The sequence below is a fragment of the Marmota marmota genome, unplaced genomic scaffold, assembly GCF_001458135.2.
Source record: "Marmota marmota marmota unplaced genomic scaffold, marMar, whole genome shotgun sequence".
NCBI classification, from domain to species: domain Eukaryota; kingdom Metazoa; phylum Chordata; class Mammalia; order Rodentia; family Sciuridae; genus Marmota; species Marmota marmota.
In genome coordinates this window covers 44,294,856-44,312,572 of record NW_026000016.1, presented here as the reverse complement: position 1 = coordinate 44,312,572, position 17,717 = coordinate 44,294,856, and the positions used below count along the sequence as shown (strand labels likewise).

Below are 17,717 nucleotides of genomic sequence, written 5' to 3'. Positions count from 1 at the left end.
TATGTCTCATTATTCACTCCATTCAGTGACAAACCCTCCCCAGTCGAGGACTGCTTCAGGCCTCTGCAGCAGCTACACCTGCTCCTGGACTTTCCTTTCAGGTTTTGCTTGGCTTCCCTGCACCCCTCAGCCTAGGCAGAAATTCGAGAGCTTTCTCTGACCTCTTCCCACCCAGCACTACCCTCACCAGGGTTTATTTCCTTTTTAAATTTTTGCGGTGCTGGGGATTGAACCCAGGGCCTTGTGCATGCAAGGCAAACACTCTACCAACTGAGCTATATCCCCAACTCTTCCTTCAGAGCACTTGTTTGCTGCCTGTATTGAACATGTTTACTTCCTGATTGTTTCTCCTCATTGCAAGAGTCCAGGACTTGGTCAGTCCTACCTGTTATGTTACCAGGGGCCTGGACAAGGCATGAGGTAGGAGGTCTCAGTCTATTCGGGCTGTTATAACAGAATAGCATAGACTAAGTGGCTTGAACAACAAGCATCTATTTCTCATAGCTCTACAGTGTGGGGAATGCAAGATTAAGGAGCTGGCAGATTTGGTGTCTGGTGAGGATCTGTTTCCTCTTTCAAAGATGGTACCCTCCTGATGTGTTTTTACGTGGTGAAGGGGTGAGCTAGCTGTCCGGCTTCTCTTTCATAAGGGTATGAATCCCATTTGTGAGAGCTGCACCCCCAGGACCTACTCACCACCTGAAGTTCCCACTTCTTGGTGCCATCACCTGGTGGTGAGGAGGGGGGCAGTTAGGTTTTTAGCACATGAACCTGGAAGTTCACTACAGCATAAATATTTGTTTGATGGTTAATGCATACATTTGTTTTAGGCTTCTTCAAATTGTTTTCTGCTTCTATAGCGAAATAAGTTATAGATATTTGAATTAATATAAATATAAAATGTAATTGTGAACTAGGGAGCATTTCCCACCATTCACCTGTGGAATACAAACCCAAGAATTTTTTCTTAATATTTATTTATTTATTTTTAGTTGTAGTTGGACATAATACCTTTATTTTAATTATTCTATATGTGGTACTGAGAATCGAGTCCAGGGCCTCACACGTACTAGGCAAGCACTCTCCCACTGAGCCACCACCCCAGCCCACACACCCAAGAATTTAGCTCAGTGCTCCAATCATGGCAATCACAGGGCTCTGGCAGCGGAGAAACCGCGTCATAGAATTCTTAGAGGCCACTCATCAGATCGTATCGCTTTAGTCTTCCTTTAATGAATTTGTAGCATAGGCTCACTGAACAGGGGCTAAATGCTCCCTCTCAGCCCTTAGTCTGCACCAGCTTCTCCTTTCTCTGGAGCATTAGGCCTCACAACACAGGCTCACCCCTGTATATTTTCTGTTGGCTTCTCTTTCACATGTATGGATCTCATCTCAACGAGATGGCCAAGTCCAGGAGAGCAGAGAGACTGTTGAGAGCCACAGCCCAGTCAGAATGATGCCCGGCATTTGCCAGAGGGAATGGTTGTAAGGTGTAATGGTTGTAATGGTTGTAAGGTGACGCCAGCGAACCATTGAGATGATTTGAGTTAAGCTATATATAATTGCTGTGATGCTGGATTGATTGTATTGTATATTTGACCTTTACTGTCGGGCAATAGGGCGGCTCTTGCTGCCTCTGGCCCGCTACTTTGGAGTTCCTGTGAGTTCTCGCGGGGGTTCGGGAAGATTGGACGGAGCCGGGTGGAGGGAGTGTGTTCCCGTGTGGTGTGTGCAGTGCCGGTGAGAGTTGGGGAATAAAGAGTTGCTGTTTGAATCTACAAGGCTTTGTGGCGGCTCAGTTATTTGTGCCCAGCCAGACTGCGGCAAGAGACCTCAGGTTTTCTCTTACATGCTTTTTCTCTCATTGTCTGGGATCCAGTGCAGTATAGACAGGAACTAAGCATCTTACATGGATTGGCCCATTCACCCATGTGCCAATCAGTCACATCATCATTAGAAAACAGTGTATTTAATATTTTATTAAAGTTGTACCTGGGTGATGTGTCATTTTGTAATGTACCAGATGAAGCCATGGAGCACATGGTCAAGGATAGAATTGTCCTAGTTGTTCTGAAGGAGACTGAATGAATAGGACAGTCCCTGCCTAAAAAGAGCTTGTGTTCTCATTTGAGAAATTATATATATATACACAAACACACACACACACACATATATATATAATTAACAAGGCAACATAAAAAAGGATAACAGAATCTTAGTGCTAGAAATTAGTGCTAGACTTGGTATTGGCAAGCTTTTTCTGTAAAGAGCCAGATAGTATAAGTTAGGCTTTGCAGGCCACTTGGTCTTGGAGGTAGCTATTCCACCTGGGGAGCCACCAGCAGGCAGAAGGCAGCATCCTGTTCCATTCTCTGCCAGTGGCATTTCACCAAGTCCATTCAGAGAACTCAAAAAAAGCTGGGCTCCTGTGGTCAGGTAGAGCACTTAGGTAGGACTTGAACTGGCCTTGAGGGTGTGATCAGGTTTGGAAAGCAGAAAGAAGGAAAAGCAGATGTTGAAGTCAGATGACCTGAATCATAAGCAACAGAGCAAAGCTGGGTAGTTGGGGAAAATGTCGAGAAGACATCTTAGCAGGAAAAGAATTTGCATTCAGGAAGAGAGAAAGAAGCAAAATTGAAAACGCTGTGGGGCCTTTTAGCTAGGTAAAACATCCTGAAGGCTAGCACATTCTGGAACTATTGCATAGGAGATGGAGTGAAAACTAGAACTATGCTATTTCTTTGAATGGTTTTATCATAAAAATTATGCAATTTATCATTCTGTTTTGTAATGTTTGTTTTAGTAAAAGCAACAGATGTTACAAATTGCTTACCGTTGCACAAAACTAATGCCTCAGGAAAATGTGCCGTATTCATCCTGTGGTTTCGCGGACCTCCCCACACACTCCTGGAGGCCTCTTCCCATGGTTGGAGAAGGATAGCTGTAGACAAAGAGAGGCTGGGCTGCAGCAGAGATTCTTTTAAAAGGTCAGCATACTGTGCTCCCATGGCTGGGTTATATGCAAAGGAAGTAAACCCCGAGTCCAGGGGTTGGTGGGTAGAGAGGGGACTTGGAGACAACTAGAAAGCTGTTGACAAGTAAGAAGTCACATGTGTCTGTCATCCAAGGACTAGAAAGGCAGAAGACAGACCCATTCCTGAATCAAGGATGGCCGGGTCTGATAAAAAATGGTCAGGCAAGTGAGGCTTGCTGCGCATTTCAAAATTTCAAATTTCAAATTAAGACAGAAGACTGATCATTCTTTGAGTTACAAGTTCAGAGACTATATTTTATTGGTTCTCAGATGTGTGTGTTTTTACATTTTTACATACCTAGGAGTCAGACTGGATCAATTGAATGAGGCTACAATCCAGTGGAAGGGTCAGGTTTTGCTCTAAGTGATAAACAAAATTATGAGATGTCTCACCCTAGCATTTTAGGTTTGTTGAATTATGTTATTTTGTGAGGTTTTACTTACAAATTACTAGCTAGTGATCTCTCTTTTTAGGACCATCAGGAAGGCACTAAAAGCTACCCCAAGGTGCAAGATGAGGTTAGGGGCTTTTTTAGTTCATTATGGTGATTTTTGATCCTGTGTTTAAAAAAAAAAAAGATAGTTCTCATTGTCTCTGTGAAATATAGAGGCAGCAAAGCTAAAAACAATAACTTTTATTATTATTATTATTATTTTTATTTTTAATGTGGTGCTGAGAATCAAACCCAGTGCCTCACGCATGCTAGGCAAGCACTCTATCGCTGAGCCTCAGCCCCAGCAGAGGCAGCATAGACTAAAGATTTTTTTTCTAGAAATTTCTTTTTCCTTCTGTAACTGCTCAAAATAGTGCAAGTTTGTGTAATACTTGTTTTTTAACCTATGGCCCAGAAGAAGCTCCCTGACATACAAAATGTAAATAAATCAAGTCACACCTTCCATGACCTTTAGAGAAGATGTGGATTTTGTCAAAATAGCTATTGATTTTTTTCTTTAGACAATGTGCTCACTTATTTGTGGCAATTATTTCATGGTTAACATTAGCTTTGGAGATATCTGAGCAAAACATTAAATGGTTTGCAACATTCTAAAATTTTGGAAGGTGTCCTTCCTCTGGGAGATGAATCCATGTGTGAGTCACTGTCACCTTGCCTCAGCCCAGGCTTGTGGATAGGAGCTCTAGGGGCTGTGGGATGAAATGCTGCCCTTGTAGCACATTTCTTCCTTTCCTTCTAGTCAGCACTGTCTTCCTTTCCTGTTTCCCTGCTGGGAAAAAAGGACGGATTAATTCATTTACACATAAATAAAAGTCAGATAAAATTACTTTTGTTTCTACCCTCAGAAACTTATGCATTTGTGAGCTCAAGCCTTGAGTCAAATTGTATAATTTCAAGATGGGCACAGTGGTGCATGCGTGTAATCCCAGTGGCTCAGGAGGCTGAGACAGGAGGATCGTGAATTCAAAGGCAGCCTCAGGAACAGCGAGGTGCTAAGCAACTCAGTGAGACCCTGTCTCTAAATAAAATACAAAACAGGGCTGGGGATGTGGCTCGGTGGTCAAGTGCCCCTGAGTTCAATCCCTGGTATCCCCCCCAAAAAAGTATAATTTCAGGAAATTGAATTTACATTTTATAACGAATATGCTACAAAATGTCATCTATTTATAGAAATAATAATAGTCTTAATAATAATACTTCTTTGGGTGATTGCAAGGATCAAATAAGCTGATTTCTTTCTTTCTTTCTTTTTTTTTAATTTTAGTGTCTGGCACACAGTTTACACTCCATAAATGGTAACTGTTATCACTAATGCTGCATGGGCTATTGCTTAGTGGATCTTCTATCAGCACATTTCCCTCCCCAGCTGCATAACTGTGGTGTGATGTTGTAGGCAATGAACTTCAATAGCTACAGATTTTATAATTATTATTATTATTATTATTTTAGTACTAGGGATTAAACCCAGGACCTCATACATGCTAGGCAAGCACTCTACCACTGAACTACCTTCCCATCCCTTTTTAAATTTTATTTTGAGATGGGGTCTTGCTAAGTTGCCCAGGCTGGCCTGGAAATTGCAATCCTCCTGCCTCGGCCTCCTGAGTTGCTGGAGTTCCAGGCATGCACTGCTGTGCCTGGCTGAGTACTTTTTTCACCTGGAAAATATACATATTTCCTCACTGTGGTCAAGGTCAACTTGCCAAAAATAAGGGGCAACTAGTAGTAAGTCTCACTGAGTAACAGTAAGTTTCAAGTGCCAAGTCCTCATTCAAATTTTATTGTGAAGGAGATTTAGGGACGGTCTGCTCATCTGGTATTCTTCTTTCCTCAAATCAATAGTAAATGTAATTATTATCTTTATATTAATAAAATATTTTTTAATATCTTTAATAAAACAAATTCTTTAATACACCGAGGAGATGTCCTTCTTGGGACGGGGTTTTAAGGAGCATCCAGGCTGACAGGCAGGTTCTGAGAAGTGGAGTGAGGTTGGTTGGGCCCTTCTGGGATTGGGACTGATTAATGGTGTTGTGATAAGCAGGGAAGCAGATCAGTGGCAGCTCCTGCTCCCAGCTGTCACAGCTGTGCCTTTTCACTCTGGGAGCCCCATCATGCTCCCAGGCAGCCTTTGAAGCACCTCCTTTCTTGTGGAATTTCTATGAATTATTTGCTCAGATGCTGAGATGCCATAGAAGCAACTGGCTCAGAGAATCCGGTCAGATGCACATATGTGTTGTGGTTCTAAGGGTTACTTCAGCAATCCTCCTGCCTGCCTTCGCTGGGAGTGAAGAGGGAGGGGCACTTGTGCTCTCACTATGGAGAGTGAGCAAGCTAGCCACATTGCAAAGCCAAGTGCATCCTCAGTAGGGAATCTCATTCCTTGTTTCATTTCTTTCTTTTCTCTTTTTTTTTTTATGGTACCAGGGATTGAACCCAAAGGCAGTTAACCACTGAGCCACATCCCCAGCCCTTTTACGTTTTGAGACAGGATCTCCCTAAGTTGCTTAGGGCCTCACTAAGTTGCTGAGGCTGGCTTTGAACTTGTGATCCTCCTGCTTCAGCCTCCTGAGATGCTGGGATTACAGGTGTGTGCCACACTGCCCGGCTCCTTGTTTCTTTTTATAAAATGCTTTATAAGGCGATTGACAGATGAGCCATACTTGCATTTTGGAGGCTCCCACGTAGAGCGTGGGAACAAGTGTGACTTTGAATTGACTCATCCATTGCAGCAATGTTGCATCATTGCCACACGAAACAAGGTGTCCTATTACACCGCAGTATGCACCCAGATCACCTTCAGCACAGGCAAGCACAGGCCTTCAGTGGCACATGACCTTTTCCAATAGTTTCAGAAGGATCTTCCATTCCCTTGTGAATGATGACTTTGGCTGACAGAGGGAGACGTCTGAGGCAAGTCCCGGAGGAGAGGGTGGGGTTTCAATGTCACTAAAGACACCAGCAATTCCTGGTATGTTTATCATGTTGCCTGAGCAAATAGGGCTGTTACCATTTTCTATGTGAGCAAACTGACGCTCACAGACGTTGATAAATGACAAGCAAGAAACAAAACTTGGGCCCAACCCTTTTGAGTCCTCATGCTGAGATCTTCCTCTGGCATCAGATCAACACACTGTTCTTTTTTTTTTTTTTTTGGAGGGGACAGGGGACAGCTCATAACCTGTAAGGTCTCCTCTAGCTCTTGTGCTCTGTGAATCTATAATCCTGAAATATAAACATTGGCCTTTCAGATCCGCTGACATTTCAGTTAGCATAATTTCAAAGGCTGTATCCTGAAAAGTTTTATTCTGAGAAGTGAGTCATACGTTTGAAGTCAGAAGCAGAATGGGATTTATTATCATTGTTGTTGTTTGTTACTTTGGTACTGGGGATTGATCCCAGGGATGCTCTACCACTGAGCTACATCCCTAGTTCTTTTATTTATTTTTTGTTCAAATTAGTTATACATGACAGTAGAATGCATTTTGACATATCAGACATAAATGGAGTATAATTTTTCATTCTTCTGCTTGTACATGATGTAGAATCACACCAGTCATGTAATCACATATACATATAGGGTAATACAGTCTCATTCATTCTACTATCCTTCCTTCCCTACTACCCCCTCCCTTTCTTTCATTCCTCTCTGTCTAATCCCAAAGTACCTCTACCCAATTTGCCCCCATCTTATTGTGATTAGCATCCACATATCAGAGAAAACATCTGGCCTTTGTTCTTTGGGATTGGCTTATTTTGCTTAGCATGATATTCTCCAGTTCTATCCATTTACCTGCAAATGCCATAATTTCATTCTTCTTTATGGCTGAGTAATATTCCATTTGTGTATGTGTGTGTGTGTGTGTGTGTGTGTGTGTGTGTGTGTATATATATATATATATATATCTCATCACGTATTCTTTATTCATTCATCTGTTGAAGGGCACCTAGGTTGTTTTCATAGTATAGCTATTGTGAATTGAGCTGCTATAAACATGGATGTGGCTGCAGTACTGTAGTAAGCTGATTTTAAGTCCTTTGGGTATAAACCAAGGAGTGGGTAGCTGGGTCAAATGGTGGTTCCAGTCCAAGTTTTCTGGGGAATCTCTATACTGCTTTCCATAGTCGTTGCACTACCAGCAATGTGTAAGTGTGTCTTTCACCCACAGCCTCGCCAACATTTATCGTTGCTTGTGTTCTTGACAATTGCCATTTTGACTGGAGTGAGATGAAATCTTAGTGTAGTTTTGATTTGCTTTTCTAATTGCTAGAGATGTTGAACATTTTGTCATAAATTTGTTGATTGACTGTATTTTTCTTCTGTGAAGTGCCTGTTCAGTTCCTTAGCCCATTTATTGATTGGATTATTTGTGTCCTCAGTCCTTTTTATTTTACTTTGAAACAGGGTATCTCTAGATTGCCGAAGCTGGCCTGAAACTTGTGATCTTTTTGCTGTGGTCTCCCAGGTGGCTGGGATTACAGGTGAGCACTACCACATCTGACTAGTCAGCATTATTTTTACTACATCTAAATAGGTCTTAATAAGTATTACCCAAGTTAGTAATGGGAATAATGCAAAAGACATTTGAGTAACTTTAAAGTATGTTTCAGAGAGACTATAATAGTTTCAGAGAGATGAACAAAGTTTAAAATCCGAACATTTTAAAAGAAACTCTTGTTAAGTTCAGTTGCATGTTAGTAAATGGGACAAGCTTCCTCTCACTCCTGAGGCTCCTCCATAGGAAACCAACAGGTAATTTTTCTGAGTGACACTGGGGGACCCATAAACCAACTCCTTCACGAAAACAAGATTACAGAAGAGTATGTTCCGTGGGAGAACGTTAATTTTTAAATTAACATTTTTTCCCTACTTCTGAACAAGCCATAAATTTTTTTCTTCATTTTTTAAAACATAAACTGCCTAGCACCGAAAGCCACGTGACAGAAGAGCTTTTGTCTTAAACCCCTACTATTTATTTATTTTGCCATTATCTGACATGTCAGCAGTGTCTCGTAATGCCTTGTGTCACACAAAAGCAAACACAGTCATGTTACATTAATGACTGAGCTGAGATCATATATCTGACTGGCTATAATTCAATGCCCCCTTGCTATAAAAAACATGACCCTAAATCCTAACCAGCTTTGGAATAAAAGGCCCCACAATTATGATATGGTAACAAAGTTCATGTTATATACAATTTGATTGTTTCAATGCTCTTTGCCCATCCATTTCCATCTTACCTGCTGTTTATACGTGATAGTAAAAAGCCAAACGGAAAATCCACTCCTGGGTACTTGAGTCATAATCTCCATTTACCCAACATGTTCAGCAGGATAAAACTCAATATGGAGGAAACCTCCCTTATAATCCTGGTGTTTGAAGTTAGGACTAAACCCACCTGCAATGTAATTGTAATCACAGATCTTTTCCATATGTATTCATGTTTCCCAAATGTGGTCCGGGAAACAACCTAAATCTAAACACATGGTTAGTCACCCCAATACCACATGATTTTTTTGAGCTGGACTAGTCTTTATCAGATACAGGTTATCGACAAGCACTAACTCCCTGGAGGAGAAACCAACCTTCTCTTTGGTTTGTTATCTAAAGGGTTCTTAACGGTTTTTAGTCAGAGAAGTGACACATGCCTAATATATCAGGCAAAGTAGCACTAGAAGAGACCCACCTAACTTTGTCTTCTTGGCAGAGGGTGGCCATCCTAAGAGCTCTGATATGCACTTTTGTCCTTTCTGAGAGTCTTGCAGGGTTATTTTTTTTGGAGTCTAGATAGGGAAAGCTTCATTTCCTTCAGTGCCAGTAGATTTTATTCTTTTCAACAAGTGTGGGGAGGAAAGTGTTGATGCTTATTAATCTGTTTCTTGTCTTACAAAAGGTGCTTACACATGATTGGTGGCAAAACTGTGGATCTGACAGCTCTCGATGTAATCTACGTGGCAGGACGAGATTGTTACACTGAACAGGTCTGTTTGGAGTTGTTATTCTTTGTAATTACCTTCATTAAGTGAAAGCATGTGTCAATCAGCTCTGAACTTTAAATGTACCAGTAATTTGTGAGAAAAATGCACTTCTATTTCCTACAGGCACATGTGTGCTTGAAGATGGGTGTATATGTAGGTATACACACTGTATTTGAAAGGTGTTTCTGTAATTTTCTGAATATGTAATTTCCCCCTGGTTTGCATTTGATCTTTCTTTTTTTGGGGGGGGGGTGCAGGGGTTGGGGATTGAACACCAGGACATTTTACCCTGAGCTATATTTCTAGTTCTTTTTGTATTTTACTTTGAGACAGGTTCTCATGAGTTTCTGAGGGCCTGGCTAAGTTGCTGAGGCTGGCCTCAAATCCTGCCTCATCCTCCCAAGTTGCTGGAATTACAGGTGCGTGCCTCTGAACCTGGCTGCATTTGATCTTTTTTTAAAAAAAGCAGTGCTGGGAGCCAGACATTACATGCTCCTGTAATCCCAGCAACTCGGGAGGCTGAGGCAGGAGAATTGAAAATTCACAACTAGCCTCAGTGAATGAGCAAGGCCCTAAGCAACTCGTGAGACCCTGTCTCAAAATAAAAAAACAAAAAGGGCTGGGGATTTAGCTCAGTGGTTAAACACCCCTGGGTTCAATCCCTGGTACCAAATAAATAAAAAAACAAAAAACAGTGCTGGGGATGGAACCCAAGACCTCTCACATGCTAGGCAAGTGCTCATTCACTGAGCTACATCCCTAGCCTGCATTTGATACCATTCAATATAAATAAAGTATACAATTCCAGAGAATGGTATTGACAGAGTAAGTTTAATAAATAGCATATTTATGCACCAGTGTGAATATCTATTTTTAAAATAAAGAACACTCTTCCCTGAATTTCTGCCAAGTATCTATTCACATGAATTTTAACTGCCACTGCTTATTAGAGATATAAATTTGAGACCACATTTGCTGTGTTGCTCTACACATATTGTACACTCACTGTGGTATCAGAACTTTCTAGATTGCACCAGACTCACCTGGATCAGGAAACTGCAGCCAAAATAAAAATCACTCCACAAAAGTGTCCTGAACTATAAAACAGCCTTAAGAAGCATGGTGCCCTTGGGTGACCATCACAGACAGTACCCTTCTCTCCCCTGGTGTCTCGGATGCCACCCTACGTTTTTCATTCATTCATTCATTCATCCAACAGACATTTATGGAGAAACTGCAGTGTGCCCAGCTCTGCGGGGGAATTTGAAGAAACCTATACAATGGTCAAAGAGGATCTAGGAAAGGACAGAGGAGAAAAGCTGCAGAATTCGCCACATTGCAGTGTCCTGGCCTGGCCTTTCCAGGCTGGGCATTATGCAAATCCCTTTCCTGCTTCCTGCTTGAGGTCCCGTACCTCCACCAGGGGGTGTTAGGGGATAGAAAGAAAAGATGAAGGCGACTCCTTCCTCAGCAACTGCCTCCCTCCCTGGGCTGGGACGGCTGGTGAAAACAAGGTTCTCCGATGCTATCTGTTGGCTTCAGTTTTGCAGCTTACCCTCGGCACAGGAGCCAGAAGGATCTTTGTGGACTATCATTCCGCCACCCCAAAACCTTCCGGCAGTTTCCTGGCACCCAAAGTGCAAGAGGAGACCCAGTTGCCTGATTTGCCCTCTTGCTTCCTTAGTTCCTGCCCCTCAGCCCATCTCTCAGGCCCCCCAACCTTTACAGTGGCCATTCCTTGTATCTGGAGCCTCCCAGGTCTCCTCCTTTGAGTCTTTGTCAAATGTCACCTGCTCTAAGAGATCCCACCCCCTGCAAGCCCTGGCCTCAGCCACCTCCCCAGTTTTTAAACAGTGCTTTGGACTTTCTAGCGTTCCCTTCAGCTTATTTACTGTCTTTCTCCCCTCACAAGGAGGTAAGTTCGATGAGGTCAAGGGTTTTTATTTGTTTTATTGACTGATGTAACCCCAGTTCCTATATGACATATATTTTGAATATATGAGTATTTCTTCAAAAGACTTGTGAGTCTCTGTGACCAAGTACAATAAGGTTGGGGTTTTTTGGTATGAAAAAGTCCATCATTTGAAGCTTGCTATCTCTGCTGGAAACATCTGAGTGAGCATTGTGAGTAAATACCTGCAAAGGACTAAGAATGGTGCCCAGAGCCAGGTCCTCTGGCAAGACCGCGCAGGAGGTGCGGGTTAGCATGTGCCCGCTCAGCCCACTTGAGTCCCTGCTCCGTCTTTCCCAGGTGAGTGACCTTGGGAAATTACCTAATCTCCAGGTGTTCTCACTCCATAAAGTGAAGGCATGGTAACAGGGGGCCTGGAAGGGCTATGGTGAAGCTTCTCTGACGTCATCATATATAAGGCACTTAGAAGAGATGCTGGTCCCACCAAACCTCTCAGAGGGGTTGGGGGAGGCCGGCAGAGAGTCTGACAAAGGAGAAACTTGTGAAGAAACTGAGGGCTTCCCTCCCAAACTCTCAGTTCCAGGAGTAGTCTAGGAGCAGTAACTGATCATGGAGCTTCTGGAACAGTTGAGAAAACTTGACTCTGGGGAGCTGACCTGGAAGAGAGGTCCCCAGAGGGTAGGACGACAGTGGGGTTTTTAGAAGGAGAGATCCTGAAAAGCTTTGGAAATTGATTTGAAAGCAGGGAAGTGGGGGTGGGGGTTTCTGGGTAGGTTCCACAGAGTCCCCTGCAGCCCTGGTGTGGGGACAGGTACATAGGGCTGGATCTTTGAGTTAGGATGTCATTTAGGGATGGGCACAGTGGCACATGCCTGTAATCCTAGCAGCTCAGGAGGCTGAAGCAGGGGGATCGTGAGTTCAAGGCCAACCTCAGCAACCTAGTGAGGCTAAGCAATTCAGCAAAACCCTGTCTCTAAATACAAAAAAGCACTGAAGATGTGGCTCAGTGATCAAGTGCCCCTGGGTTCAATCCCTGGTACCAAAAAAAAAAAAAAAAAAGTCATTTGGGACTGGTATTGACCTTTACCTCAGAGCAGGGTCTTTAAAATACAAAACCCTGATCTCCATAAGAGGGACTAAAAGTTCCACAGATGCTGGGAAGGGTGGGCTGTAACTATTAGTGAGACAAGTATGGACAACGATGAGTTATTGAGAAGAGTCATTATTAAATGGGAGAAAGAGAAAGATGGTAAAGAATTTAGAAGATTCCCAAACAGTGCACACAGGGGTCATTGCACACTTCCTAATGAAGGAAAACACTTTTGGAGATGATAGGTCATTGCTGTTCGTGTTACCTGCTGACTGCTGTCACTGTCACATTCCAGCCAGTACATGGTATTAAGGTCTGCATGACTCTTTTTAATACCATCATTTCAGCAGCCGTAGTCTTCTGCTATTGAAATACACATTTTATTTTTAACAGCTTTATTGAGACGCAGTGCACATACCATAAAATTCACCAAAGGGCAATTCAGTAGTTTCTAATGTATTTCAATTGTGTACCCAATATCAAAATTTAAAAAAGATTTTTTTATTGCCCCAAAAGAACTATACCCCTTTGCAGTCACTCTTCATTTGTCCTTCCTCACCCCAGTCCCTGGCAAATTTTATTTCTGTTTCTATAGATTTGCCTATTCTGCACATTTTTTTTAAAAAATTTTTTTTAAGGGGAGAGAGAGAGAGAGAGAGAGAGAGAGAGAGAGAGAATTTATTTTTAATATTTATTTTTTAGTTCTCGGCAGACACAACATCTTTTGTTTGTATGTGGTGCTGAGGATCGAACCCGGGCCCACGCATGCCAGGCGAGCGCGCTACCGCTTGAGCCATATCCCCAGCCCTATTCTGCACATTTTTTATAAATGGAATCATACAATATGTCAGCTTTCATGACTGACTCCTTTCATGGGGCATTATGTTGATAAGATTCCTCCAAGTTGTAGCATGTAGCAGCACTTCATTTCTTTTCATGGATGAGTAATACTCCATTGTATAGATATACCACATTTTGTTTATCCATTCATCAATTGATGGACATTTGGATCATTTCTACTTTTTTGGTATTATAAATAATGCTACTGTGCATTTTAGTGTTCTTTTGTGTGGCAGATGTGTATGTGTGTGTGTGTGTGTGTGTGTGTGTGTGTAATTTCTCTTGGGTGAAACGTATCCGAGCAGCTACTGACAGCCCGGAGTTTCACCTTTTGGGAACTGCCTTCTGTTGACCACAGCAATGAAACACAGGTTTTTACAGAAATTTAAAAGCAAAAATGCTGTAGCCTTTTGACAAGTTCTACTATTTATCCAGACTTCTCCCAAGAGAGGATCTCTGCAGCTCAGAGCCTCCAGGGTGGACAGCCTGCCTATGCACCTACGGCAGGTGTCACAAGGCCTGAGGGAAGGGAGTGGAGGGGACAACCTGGGTAGGGAGAAGAGAAGGAACAGAAGAGAGAGAGAGAGAGGAAGTGGAAATGGACCACTACACTAGGGGGAACTAGAGGGCTCAGCTGCCTTTTGGCATGTCTAGGCCTAACTTTTATTAATATGTTTGTTATACAAGTTTTCTGAGTACTTCTATCAAATGCTTAAAAGGCAAGGGGGTGGGCAGGCACAGTGGTACATGCCTGTAATATCAGTGGCTCAGAAGGCTGAGGCAGGAGGAACACAAGTTCAAGGCCAGTCTTAGCAACATAGCAAGGCCCTAGGCAACTTAGCAAGACCCAGTCTCAAAATTAAACATGAGGGGCTGGGGCTGGGGCTCAGTAGCAGAGCACTTGCCTAGCATGTGTGAGGCCCTGGGTTCATCCTCAGCACCACATAGAAATAAATAAATAAAATATAGTTTAAAAAATTAAACATAAAAAGGGCTGAGGATGTGGCTCAGTGGTTAAGCACCCTTGGGTTTAATCTTTGGTACCAAAAAAAAAAAAAAAAANACAAAAAAAAAAAAAAAAAAAAAAAAGGCAAGGGGTGTGATGTCTAATCCCCATGTAGAGGGATTCAGGGTGGAACATGTGTCATCATCTGCAGTCTGTTTTGTTTTTTAATTGCTTTTATTTTTTAAATACATGACAGTGGAATGCATCACAATTCTTATTACACATATAGAACACATTTTTCATATCTCTGGTTATATATAAAGTATATTCACCAATTCATGTCTTCGTACATGTACTTTGGATAATGATGTCCCTCACATTCCACCATCATTGCTCACTCCCTGCCTTCTCCCCACCTCCCACCCCTGCAGAGTGTTTTTACAACTCATTTCACACACATGCAGCAGAGCTTCTCCACTCTGATGCACATGAGCATCACCTGGGAGTTTTACTGTGTGTGTATGTGTGTGTGTGTGTGTGTGTGTGTGTGTTGTTCTGCAGATGGAACCCAGGGCCTTCTGCATGCCAGGCAAGCCCTCCATCACTGAGCTACATCCCTAACCACCTGGGAGCTTTTCAAAACTATCTATGTCAGGCTTCTGGCCGGAGAGTCTGATCAAATTGTTCTGCTGTAGGGCATAAGGGCTGCTAAATTTTAAAGTGTCTTTAGGGAAACTTTCATTACATAGCCAGGGTTAAAAACCACTTATATAGACAGGTGGTTTTTATATTCTAACAAACATTCTTTTTATTTATTTATTTTGGGGTACATTCCCAGCCCCTTTTTAATATTTTATTTAGATACAGGGTCTTGCTGAGTTGCTTAATGTCTTACTAGGTTGCTGAGGCTGGGTGGGACTTGTGATCCTCCTGCCTCAGCCTCCCAAACCTCTGGGATTACAGGTATGTGCTGCCACACCCAGCACTTAAAGACAACTATTGTGATGATCTTTGGGTACATCACAGAATTTTTTCAGAAGCACTTGAGTCAAGATAGTGGCTGCTTCTATAGAGTGCCAGTGATGAGGGATTGACTGGGGTCTTACTTTGCCCCTTGGTGTGCCTTCCTAGTCAGAGCTCGCTGTGTCTTGGATCATGGAGGTCATCTGTTGGGACCCATGGAAAGCTCTAGATGGAGGAGAAGCATATCTGGTGCAGCTGAATAAACCAGGTAAATCTAAAACAAATATGGCCTCTCAGAGACCCTTGAGCCTAGGACAAGTTCCTGGTCTCCAACATGGGAGTGATCCCAGGGATAAGTACTCTGAATCCACCTTACAGTATGTATTGATCAGGCACCGTCTAGGTGGAGGACTATGGTGGGGCTGGGAGACAAGGTCTCTGGGCCTTGTGACTTCCGGTCTCCATGTACCTCTGTCTTCTTCATGCCTCTGCCCCGTCCAAATCACCACCTTCTTCAGCCTCGATGTCTGCAGCTGCCTCCTAACTGTTCTCCTTGCTTCTGTTCTCAGCCTATTCTCAAAGATAGAGAGATCTGAGAACAAAAACCATGAAGAAGAAGAAGAAAAAAAAAACCCAATGCCACCATTCCTTTGCTCAAAGATGACTCAGAATACAATTCGAGATCCTAAAGCCTTGTAAGACCTTGTCCCTACTGCCCGGCCATTCTCTGCTCAACTACTCTATTCTTTCCAGCCTTATCCATCTTCTTGCTCATTTCTTCCTCAGGGCCTTTGCACTGATTCTTCCCCAAAGAATGCTTTTGCTTCCCCTAGATAATCAGGTGGTGCTTTTCTCTGCCCTATCCCCTTTGAGATTATGAACTTCTCTAAAGCAGATACCACACACCAGTAATCTCTGTGTCCCTTGAAACAACTAGCAAGGACAATTGCATTTAGGAGCCACTCAGTGCGATGCTTGATGGTTCAAATGGACAAAAATATAAAGAACATGACATGCTGGAAAAATCCCTGCCCAAAGTTCCCTGGAACAGGTAACTCAAAAGAGCCAGATCAGCATATCAAGTCTGATGTGGTTCTCTGGCTGCTCAGAGAGCTGCAAAGATTTTACGCTTGTGCAAGCAGATCCTCTAAAAGAAGTAATTTTCTCTTTAGGAGAGGAGCAGTACACAGGCTCAGCAGTAAATTCACTGTATTTTTTACAAGAAGATGAAAAGTGAAAATCATATGAAAAGCAGTCATCATACGCTGGCAGCCCCCATCTCCTGTGCATTAGTGGTATGGTGGCATGATTTGGCCATCATTTCTTTCTCTCTTGGTCTCTGGCTCCCTCAGCTATGGAAAATGCTTAGTGGCAGGTCCACAGGGCATGAAGTAAAGCCACAGGAGTAAAGACAGATAGATTTTGACATAATGCAGCCTTTGTTTTGTATATTTCTTCTCCATTTACATAATAGGAGGCTTTGCATTTGTAAAATAGTGCAGGTGATTGTGTGGGTGTACAGAAAGTGGAGACCAGTGGGAGAGTAGCCACCAGTTCACTCTATTTCCTCTGTCTTTGTTTTATTTTTTGAAAAGCTATCACCCTACAACCTTAGAGTTCGGTGTTTGTCAACACCGGAGTAATTGTTGATGATTGCCTCAGTGTGTTTTTCCTTTAAAAATAAGGAAACTCTAAAAGCAATGTATGTTCATTCTAGATAATTTGGAAACATAGACTAAGGAAGAAATAGTTAGCTATGGTTCTACCACTAGAGAAAAGTCGTGATGATAATTTCTATTGCTCTAGGTGGAAATACTTTAACACTTTTTTTTCCATGATTATAAAGGTGATACCTCTTCATTGTAGAAGTTTTAGAAAATGTAGAAAAGTGTCAAGAAACAGAAGGATAAATAGCTCATAATGTAGAATGACTTTTTGATAATCATTGTTTCACTATGACACACATAAAAATCAAAAGCCTCAGGCTTACTGCTTGACAACTCCCAAGTTAAAAAAAAAACAACAATATAAACATGTTCCCTGGGCTGGGTGCGGTGGTGCAGTGCATGCCTGTAATCCCAGAGGCCTCAGAGGCTGAGACAGGAGGATCATGAGTTCAGATCCAGCCTCAGCAACTGTGAGGTGCTAAGCAAATTAGCAAGACCCTGTCTCTAAATAAAATACAAAATAGGGCTGGGGATGTGGCTCAAGTACCCAAGTTCAATCCCCAGTACCAAAAAAATAAAAAAATAAAATTCCCTGGATGGGCTGGGGTTGTACAGTGGGAGAGCACTTGCCTACCATGTGTGAGGAACTGGGTTCGATACTCAGCACCTCCTATAAATGAAATATAAATCCATTGACAACTAAAGAATATTAAAAAACAAAAACCTCTTCCCTGGAGCCTGAAATGAGCAACATTTGCAGCCTTGTGGCATTGGCTAGATTTACTTGTTTCTAGAAATGCTGGGATAACTCTGGACTGGGGGACCCAT

General features: G+C 42.4%; 1 protein-coding gene and 1 non-coding gene across 2 annotated transcripts; one reads left to right on the top strand and one right to left on the bottom strand.

Annotated features, from left to right (window-relative positions):
• Window positions 1-212: 212 nt before the first annotated feature.
• Window positions 213-286, bottom strand: Trnaa-ugc. The gene has a single exon. It is a non-coding gene; the product is annotated as a tRNA-Ala (tRNA).
• A 5,781-nt stretch (window positions 287-6,067) lies between these two features.
• Window positions 6,068-17,293, top strand: LOC107140643. The gene is made up of 3 exons (XM_048809599.1): window positions 6,068-6,077; window positions 9,387-9,474; window positions 15,391-17,293. The coding sequence occupies exons 2-3, from the start codon at window positions 9,397-9,399 to the stop codon at window positions 15,919-15,921; spliced, it is 609 nt and encodes a 202-aa protein (XP_048665556.1). The 5' UTR covers window positions 6,068-6,077; window positions 9,387-9,396; the 3' UTR covers window positions 15,922-17,293.
• Window positions 17,294-17,717: the final 424 nt, after the last annotated feature.

Coding starts and splice junctions, on each gene's coding strand:
- LOC107140643 (XM_048809599.1), top strand. CDS start 9,397: ATGATTGGTGGCAAAACTGTGGATCTGACAGCTCTCGATGTAATCTAC. Junction 9,475..15,390: donor GAGATTGTTACACTGAACAG/GTCTGTTTGGAG, acceptor GTGCCTTCCTAG/TCAGAGCTCGCTGTGTCTTG.